Source organism: Pundamilia nyererei, unplaced genomic scaffold (assembly GCF_000239375.1).
Source record: "Pundamilia nyererei isolate P.nyererei 1_Seehausen unplaced genomic scaffold, PunNye1.0 scaffold00158, whole genome shotgun sequence".
NCBI lineage: Eukaryota > Metazoa > Chordata > Actinopteri > Cichliformes > Cichlidae > Pundamilia > Pundamilia nyererei.
Genome location: NW_005187559.1, coordinates 625178 through 634372, shown reverse-complemented (window position 1 = coordinate 634372; position 9195 = coordinate 625178). Strand labels below are relative to the sequence as shown.

Below are 9195 nucleotides of genomic sequence, written 5' to 3'. Positions count from 1 at the left end.
TTAGTGAAAGAAATCTGTATCAAAGATTGAATCAATAATTAATCAACAAGTAGACAATGTTAAAATTATAAGCATTTTAATTTCATGTTTTCATAATGTGATGAATTGCTACAAGGAACATGTGAACTATTTGATTGTGTTTTGGCGCCACCGTGAGGACAAAATACATCAATAAACTTTATCCTTCCAGTGAATGTGTGGACCAGTGACTGTGGTGAGGTTGTGAGGACATTTAGGCTCAAAACTTTGACGGGCAGTTTTGAGCTTAAGAGTTTTAGTGTCATGGTTCAATAGGTCAGGGTTAGGGTGCATCATAGTAAAGGTTAGTTTAACAGGCTAGAAAGAAAATCATCCCAATCAGCATCATACTGATAGCAAAAGGAGCATGCATCTGTGGCATGTGTGATGTCTTTCTGAAAGTGCATGGTGCAGGACAGGGTGTATATATTCCCCACATACCTCTCCAACATAATAATGCTGTTATGACTGAAAGAAACCTCAATAAATAAGTCAAACAGGGAATGCAAAATATTTTTTAACAAGGGTTAGTGTTTGCCACACACCAAAAACTCAGCTGTACCACTACAGGGAAAAACACTGCATATGATTTTATTCAATGTAGTTAAATGTGTTTTATACAGATCTATATTTGCTTTCCTACTGAGTGAACATTCATGCCATGCTCAAATGTATAAAGCAGACATGGCATACAAACCAATTGAAAAAGCCATCTTAACAACTAAATCTGTCTTCCAACACCTCTAAAACCTATAATTAAGACCTGTTATATCATCCTCTTTAAATCCCAACATAAAGCGTGATTGTAAAGTTTACAGTTCATCATTTTAAAAGGGTTTTTATAACAAGGAGCTAATGGGGTCTCTGGAAAGTTATTATTCCACACTACTTACCCCTGTAAAGTTATTAGTTACTCTCATACTTGTGGTTTTGAACTAAATCAATTAACCAAAATATAGTATGTTTGTACATTAGATAAAGATAGGGTAGAAATTTCCATCTTTGTCCTAAGCTAACCAGCTTCTAGCTTTTGTTGCACATACAGTCAATGAACATTTTGTTAGGTACACCTGTTCAGCTGCTTGCTAAAGTAAATATATAATCAGCCAATCAAATGGCAGCAGTTCAATACATTTGGGTAGGTAGGCATGGTTAAGACATCCTACTGAAGTTCAACTTGAGCATCAGAATTAGAAAGGATTTAAGTGACTTTGAACGTGGGATTGCTGTTGGTGCCAGATGGGATATTGTGAGTATTTTAGAAACTGCTGATCTAATGGGAATTTTCCACACAACCATCTCTGGAGTTTAAAGAGAATGGTCCAAAAGAAAAGGGATTATATTGCATCAGTAAGCCTTTCCTCTCAGTTCAAAGCAGCAACTCAAAGAATCACACATTAGATGGGCTACAGCAGCAGAAGACTGCATTAGGTCCTGTCAGCTAAAAACAGGAAACTGAGGCTAAAGTTCATACAGGCTGAACAAAACTGGACAATAGAAAATTGGAAAAATGATCCCTGGTCTGATGAGTTTTGACTTTTAATGCAACATCCACATGGTTGGATCTGAATTTAATATAAGATGAAAGCATGGGTCCATCCTGCATTGTCTCAACGGTTCAGTGGGGAATATTCTTGGCACACTTTATACTGTTAAAATGCCACAGCCCACTTGAGTATTGTTGCTGACCATGTCCATCCCTTTATGGTAAATGGACTGGTTCTCATATAATGCACTTCTACTCTACTGGAGCGCTCAAAGGACTTTATGACCAAAGTGTACCCATCTGCTGATGGCCAATTCCAACAGGATATTACAGCATACGTATTACAAAGTTCAAATACTCTTAAATTGGGTTTTATGACAGTGAGGTCACTGTATTCAGATTAGCACCACAGTCACCAGATCTCAATCCAACAGAGCACCTTTTGGATGAGGTTGGAACAGGAGATTTGAATCACGGATGACAAACCTGCAACAACTGTGACACTATTGTGTCACCATAGACCAAAATCTCTGAGAAATGTTTCCAGCACTTTGTCGAATCTGTGTCACAAAGAATTAGGGCAGTTCTGAAGTCCAAAGGAGGTCCGACATTGTACTAGCAAGGTGTACCTGATATAGTGTCCAGTGAGTATACATCAAGCCTGAAGAAGGAGCAATATTCCCATTACAGTAAAATGACTGCTTCAGTGGTAACATTACAGCAGGTCACTCCTCCCCACTTTGATAGTTTGACATTCATTTCATCCCGGGATTACATTTTCTCGCTTGATAAAGAATAAATGAGTCGTCCACTTATTGCCGCAACATTGTGACAAGTACCCTCTCTGGCAGTATTCGCAATGGATGACTGCTCTGTGTATAAAAATATGGAAATAAAGGTTCAGTGAAGGAGTGTGTAAATGCATATAAGAGTGTGTTGTCAGTGGCGTCAAAAAATGACACCGTTCCCTTGTTGTAATCGAGCTGAACTTTGACCTGCTTAGGTGTTCTAGAAACTGTCAGCAGGCTGGGTGGGGAGGTCATTGCTCTCAGGTCTCCATCCCGGAAACATAAAGTCCAGAAGCCATTCTTGGGCCGGGCAGAGATCTCTGTGTTTCTCGGTACAGACATGGAGGCAACACCCAGGAGCCAGTCATGATTACTTCCTGTTTCCACAACCCAGTGGTGACTTCCTGAGCCTAGTGCGGTCATGCCTACCACTTCAGCGCTCATATGGAAGCGCTCTGGGTTGTCAGGACATACACTGGGCTGCTTTGAGTAGTGCAGGGAAGTGAGATCGTCAGACAGGATGAGGCAAGGGTGTGCTGTGTTTGGATCTAAGGTTATGGGAGCTAAAAGACAGGAAATGTGCCAAAAACAATGATCTATTAATATTTTGTTGTGCAATTCTTAGGTAAAAGCGAATAATAATATTTAGGTATACTTACTATAATCAACATGGTCCAGGATTTTTTCCCAGACTCTGTACTTGAGGTTGTAGAGGTGTTTAGTCACATCAATCAGCAGCCCAGACATGTTCTCTGAACCAAGCACTATGCTTTTACATCTGTGATAACAACAGATGTCTTACACTGAGGATATGTGACACTGAAATTATTCTTCATCTCAGTAAACATGAAACAATAACTTGGGGGTAAAATGCAACTGACATATATCAAATCAAAGGTTTATTTATTCAAGTATTAATGATTAAGATAAATGTGCTTAGCAAAAACTGAATGTATACCAATCAAGTCTGACCAGATCCCATTAAACTTAACATTTTACACTCTACTCATGTAAAAAAAAGAAAAAGAAAAAAATGACACAGACCATTAATAGGTAATTACATATTTTGCACACATTTTTGTTTGCCTTTTAATAAACCTACCGGTCTTGTGTGTCTTTAAAATTCTGGGGGAGAGAAAAAAAAACATGTTAAGGTAGAGGCTTTTTGCAAACAATAAGGAGATAAGCTTCAAATTGGACAACGCAAACCTTCAACAAAACCATATCGTCTTCTTTCAGCTGTTCCTGTATGATGGCGATGGTCTCCGTAAGACACGTCACCTCAGCTGAAAGCTCTTTCATTTTCTCCTTCATCCCTGCTATCTTTTCTTCTTCCTCTTTTTTCACAGCAGCTAATCTAGCCGACTCTTCGTGGTAGAGGACTTGATGCAGCTGCTCAAAATGGTTCTTGATCATTTTCTGTGTCTCCAGCGCCTGACTCTGTGGGGGGGGATTATCACAAGCTCTTTTATTAGGTCGGGCATATTTTCCTGACAAATATGAAACATCTGTCAGCTCATCACAGGTTACCTTGATGCACATTAGTGTGTTATTGGACGTCATGTTAATTCTTTTGAGGTTGTCCAGCTTTTCTTGCAGGCTCTTGAGGGATAAAGCAAGTTCGTCCTGGAAGTAAAGCAGGCCTCAGTCAACAGACACCAAATTTAATGTGTAAAGTACTTTAGGTACTGCAGATCTGAGTTAATCCCTGAAAGGGTGCATTACATTCAGGCCTGACTTGTGGAGCAGCATTCTACCATAAGGTGTTACCTTAAAAGCAAACTGCAGAATTTGTTAAGATAACCAATAGCTATGTTTGTCTCCCTCACCTTGCAGTCCAGCAGTGCCTCATCTATAGGCGAGCAGTCGTGGGTCTTGTGCAGTTTGGACGACTGACACACCACGCAGATGGGCTGTTTGTCATTGAGGCAGAAGAGTTTCAGCTTCTCTCCATGAAGATTGCAGTTCACCTTGTCTTCCCCTTCCACTGAGCTCAGCCTCCTGACCTGAAGAACAGCCTCGCAAACATTTTTTAGCGCCAAGTTGCATGGAGGGTTGCACTTTGAAGCTTTTTTCCTACAAACTGGACACTCTCGTATCCCTTTGTCCCAGCAATGTTTTAGACAGCCCCTGCAAAAGCTGTGACTGCATGACAACAGAACAGGGTCTGTGAAAATGTCACAGCACACTGGGCACGTAAGATCCTCCTCTGGGAGTGACATGGCCAAGAGCTCGTCACGTATATAGAATAAATCCACAACTCCAACCAACAAGTCCTCGAGTTTAAGTCCTTAATGACTCCACGGTAAACAGCAACAACATAGTAGCATTATCACACCTAATTAAACTTGTCCCCAGAAAGCCTCAAAGCGTATGGACAGCTTAACTATTGTTCTTGACATGAAGTTCCAAATGCTGTTTTTCCTGTGCATGTCTACTGTGGGAGTAACGTGAATCATGCAGCAGCTGAAAAAAAAGAAAGAGCCTGCATGCAGCATAGCTGGAAAGCAGGAAATAAAGCCCCATTGGCTAGTTGTTGAAGAATGGTGGAGGGTAGCTGGTAACTCAGAGCAGGTCTGGAATGTAATCATTCAGGATGTGACTGTTTTAGCGTTGACAGCCCATCCCACCAGCAAACCTTTGTTTTTACCTGGCCTTAATCTGCATACTTAAAAACTCACCATTCAATGACAGACTGGGAAGTTTAAAAAAAAAATCAAACTGTAAAAAAAGGGGAAAAAACAACATCCAAACTCATACATCGGTGAACTGAGTGGCTCCTCATTCCCCAGGTTTCCATTCATAGTAAGGCTTAGCTCTTGTAGCTGTTGAGTTTCGACACAAACAAGCTAAACCTGCCGTCAGCAACGACAGCAGGCCACATTTTAAGACTTGTGAAAATTAACGTGCTGGGTACAAAATGATAAAAGAGACACCTTTTACGATCTTCAAAAAGAAAAAAGAAAAAGGTGCGCAGCTCAAGATGGGCAGAATATAAAATAGGTGGCAGCCAAAAATAGATTAAATGCAGACAGCATTTCATCTGAAATCGTACTTTTAGTACGATTTAAGTCTGAGGAGAAGGCAGCAATTATTCTGTAAGAAGCTTTAGATATATCCAATGTATAACAAAAATGAAAGGATCTTTATATATAAACAGGTAGCCATGATATCCAGTGCAAAATGTAACTGCAACTTTAAAAAACTGGCTTTCTTTTTTTCAATAATGCCTGCACTGTGTTGGTGCATTTTCATAAGGCCACAGGCTTACATATTTACTAATATTAAAACGTCAGACATGTAAGGCCTCAGACTGACGTGAATGTTTCTGCTTTTCCTCTTTACTTCTTGTGTGCAAACCATGAATTGTGTTCCAGAAACATATTCAGCCACACGAGATGAAGATAAAAATAAGCACGGCAAAAGCCATCCGGGGTCAGACAGAAATGGGTCAAGCAGTGATATTATGGAGGGAATCATGATGTGGCTTTTTTTACCTTTTTTGGGGGGGGGATAACATCAAGTTAATGCGTTCAAAAGTACCAAATAGTCTCTACATATCACTTTAAGGCAGCTGGATGACTGGTGTTGTTTCATGTGAATATTTTCTTTTGGGGTGTGGGGTCACTGAGTCCGTGAGAATAACGAGACGACCTATTGACACCTGATGCAGCTTCCTCGCATCCTATCCGCCATTTCCACCGCTTTTGGTTCCTCCCTCTCTCCTCCAGTCTTTGGTTGCCATGGCGATGACGTCAAGTTGCACCACCGTTTCAGCCCAGTAGACGGTCTTAGAGGCGGTGCAACAAAATCCCGGACGATCGACTGCAGGAGCCATCATCCTGTGAATCTCCTCTGCTCAGATTCCCGTCTCCTACTCGACCGTCCTCTTACCCACCTGTCCAAAATGCGCGAAATTGTGCACTTGCAGGCCGGCCAGTGCGGAAACCAGATTGGAGCCAAGGTATTTCTTTCTGATTTCTTTTGCTCTATTTCGGTTTTTTTCAATCCGGTGAGCTGTGTGCCGGCTGTCATGCAGGCACTCAGAGGAGCTCCCCTAATCCATCTTCCAGAAATTCTCTAGAACAAACTCTGTGCGGCGTATTTTCTTCTTAAAGCTCATTACATTCCAGAGAGAGGGAGAATCAATCCACAGACGATTTGCTCATTGGCATTCCGTGCAGGGTTTCACACCGAGGACAAGACTGATTCATGCACTCGTATATGCAGGAGAAATTAAGATTTATGCGACTTTATGCTTTAATAATTCCATGCATAACTCGCATTTAATATTTCCACATTTTTGTCGAATTTCCCATGCGAGTATATCAGCGTTTGACTGGAATAGTAATGAAACCTTATTGTAGATGTAGGAGCAGCCGCCCCTCCCCCTCCATATTTATGACCTATTTTTGCCTGATTCTTTTCCAGCCACTTGCTTCTGAAAAAAAAATGTCTAAATTTAAACTGAATCAAACTGCAGTATTATCATTTTAACACTGGCATGGATTATATCTTTAGTATAATTCATCTTGTTGGCTATATGGCACCAAAGACGTTTTTACTTTTCAGATTATTGCCATCTGCCAGATCAGACTAATAGACTGCTCTTTTGACTCTACATGCACCAGAAATACACACTAAGCTTTCTAGAAATGTAATTAAAAGTATATCAGCAAATACGTAACTGGAATGAACTTGCATCCCACCTTCCTCTCCTACCACGCCTGTTTTGTTTCAGTTCTGGGAGGTGATTAGCGATGAGCACGGCATTGATCCCACCGGTACCTACCATGGAGACAGCGACCTGCAGCTAGACAGGATCAGCGTCTACTACAATGAGGCCACAGGTTGGTTGCAGATTCACCTCTGCTGCCGTACAGACTGATTCGCATACATATCTCTGTTTTACATCACATCCAGCGTGCCTCTTAAAATCACAAGGAATTATATTGTTCATTCACTTTTGACTGGTTTAGGTGGAAAATACGTTCCACGAGCCATCCTGGTGGATCTGGAGCCTGGAACGATGGATTCGGTGAGGTCTGGTCCCTTTGGACAGATCTTCAGACCAGACAACTTTGTCTTTGGTAAGCTGGGTGAATTTTGTTAATCGAGCATACTATGCTATGTCTTTCCTGTGCATCTTACATTATAAATTGGAATATTTTTGACTACAGGCCAGAGTGGAGCTGGAAATAACTGGGCCAAGGGCCACTACACTGAGGGAGCAGAGCTGGTGGACTCTGTTCTGGATGTAGTGAGGAAAGAGGCTGAGAGCTGCGATTGCCTCCAGGGCTTCCAGCTCACTCACTCTCTGGGCGGAGGCACTGGCTCCGGCATGGGCACCCTGCTGATCAGCAAGATTCGCGAGGAGTACCCCGATCGCATCATGAACACCTTTAGCGTGGTGCCTTCCCCCAAAGTGTCTGACACCGTGGTGGAGCCTTACAACGCCACCCTCTCTGTCCACCAGCTGGTAGAGAACACAGATGAAACCTACTGTATTGACAATGAAGCCCTCTATGACATCTGCTTCCGCACGCTTAAACTCACCACTCCAACCTACGGAGATCTCAACCATTTGGTGTCCGCCACCATGAGCGGGGTGACCACCTGTCTGCGTTTCCCTGGCCAGCTCAACGCCGATCTCCGCAAACTAGCCGTCAACATGGTGCCCTTCCCCCGTCTGCACTTCTTCATGCCAGGGTTCGCCCCGCTCACCAGCAGGGGCAGCCAGCAGTATCGCTCACTGTCTGTGCCTGAGCTCACTCAGCAGATGTTCGATGCCAAGAACATGATGGCTGCCTGCGACCCACGCCACGGCCGCTACCTGACCGTGGCCGCAGTCTTTAGAGGTCGCATGTCCATGAAGGAGGTGGATGAGCAGATGCTGAATGTGCAGAACAAGAACAGCAGCTACTTTGTCGAATGGATTCCGAACAATGTGAAGACCGCCGTCTGTGACATCCCACCCCGTGGCCTCAAAATGGCCGCCACTTTCATTGGCAACAGCACCGCCATCCAGGAGCTGTTCAAGCGCATCTCCGAGCAGTTCACCGCCATGTTCCGTCGTAAGGCCTTCCTCCACTGGTACACGGGCGAAGGTATGGATGAGATGGAGTTCACCGAAGCCGAGAGCAACATGAACGACTTGGTGTCCGAGTATCAGCAGTACCAGGATGCCACCGCTGAGGAAGGAGAGTTCGAGGAAGAGGGAGAGGAGGAAGTTGCATAAAACCTCCGCGCAACTGGCTCCCTGAGCTCCTTTCACCTCGCCCATTACCCCCCTTTTTTCCTTCCCCCCCCCCATCATGAATTGAATGGTTCGCCACACTTGAACAGATCACTGTTGCTCTAGTGTTAGACATTGGTGTTAACTGGTGCTAGTGAAGTTTTTGGTTCAAATGTTTTTGTATGTCGTGAATGCACTGAACTACTGACATCCTCACATCTGTCCTGTCATTGCCTTGCCGAAGTCAAAAGCAAGTGATTTTAACTGTGAAGCCTTGAAACTGGCGAAAGAATAAAATCTAATTTAAATGCCAAATTAATGCCTCTTTGGGGGTTTTTGTTTGTTTTCTTTTACTGATTAATTTGACGTGTGATCCAAGATTTCTCTTCACCTTACAGCATTAAAACTCCTAGTTAGCAAGTCTATTCTACAACATATAGCTACAAGGACTTGTGCTACACAATGTTTACTAATACACTGCCGGATGTATACTTCTTTAAGAGAATTATCCTAAATATACATAATGGTTTGGTGAATCTCTCAAGCTTCTCCAGATTTAATGTTCTTCACTTCATAGATTTTCAATGAGATTCAAGTGTAGGACAGTCAGTAACATTCACTTTGGTGATCAGGAGTGTTGGAAGATATATCTTGCATCCAGACTCTGT

General features: G+C 42.7%; 2 protein-coding genes across 2 annotated transcripts; one reads left to right on the top strand and one right to left on the bottom strand.

The window, feature by feature from the left end:
* Nucleotides 1-1518: 1518 nt before the first annotated feature.
* On the bottom strand, nucleotides 1519-4737 carry LOC102212005 (zinc-binding protein A33). Its single transcript, XM_005745394.2, has 6 exons — nucleotides 4122-4737; nucleotides 3823-3918; nucleotides 3502-3732; nucleotides 3395-3417; nucleotides 2952-3070; nucleotides 1519-2855 (listed from the first exon to the last, which is right to left on the bottom strand). Exons 1-6 carry the CDS (start codon nucleotides 4512-4514, stop codon nucleotides 2317-2319), a joined length of 1401 nt encoding a protein of 466 aa, XP_005745451.1. The 5' UTR covers nucleotides 4515-4737; the 3' UTR covers nucleotides 1519-2316.
* Nucleotides 4738-6051: 1314 nt separating this feature from the next.
* Nucleotides 6052-8842, top strand: tubb4bl (tubulin, beta 4B class IVb-like). Its single transcript, XM_005745393.1, has 4 exons — nucleotides 6052-6256; nucleotides 7034-7142; nucleotides 7272-7382; nucleotides 7473-8842. Exons 1-4 carry the CDS (start codon nucleotides 6200-6202, stop codon nucleotides 8528-8530), a joined length of 1335 nt encoding a protein of 444 aa, XP_005745450.1. The 5' UTR covers nucleotides 6052-6199; the 3' UTR covers nucleotides 8531-8842.
* The last annotated feature ends 353 nt before the right edge of the window (nucleotides 8843-9195 follow it).

Bases quoted from the DNA above. Each gene is read 5' to 3' on its own strand.
- LOC102212005 (XM_005745394.2), bottom strand. From the start codon at position 4,514: ATGTCACTCCCAGAGGAGGATCTTACGTGCCCAGTGTGCTGTGACATT. The intron at 3,418-3,501 runs GTTTGCGTTGTC...TCTCTCCCCCAG, and splicing joins ACGATATGGTTTTGTTGAAG to AATTTTAAAGACACACAAGA. The intron at 3,071-3,394 runs GTAGGTTTATTA...TTGTTATCACAG, and splicing joins TTTAAAGACACACAAGACCG to ATGTAAAAGCATAGTGCTTG.
- tubb4bl (XM_005745393.1), top strand. From the start codon at position 6,200: ATGCGCGAAATTGTGCACTTGCAGGCCGGCCAGTGCGGAAACCAGATT. The intron at 6,257-7,033 runs GTATTTCTTTCT...GTTTTGTTTCAG, and splicing joins GAAACCAGATTGGAGCCAAG to TTCTGGGAGGTGATTAGCGA. The intron at 7,383-7,472 runs GTAAGCTGGGTG...TTTTGACTACAG, and splicing joins ACCAGACAACTTTGTCTTTG to GCCAGAGTGGAGCTGGAAAT.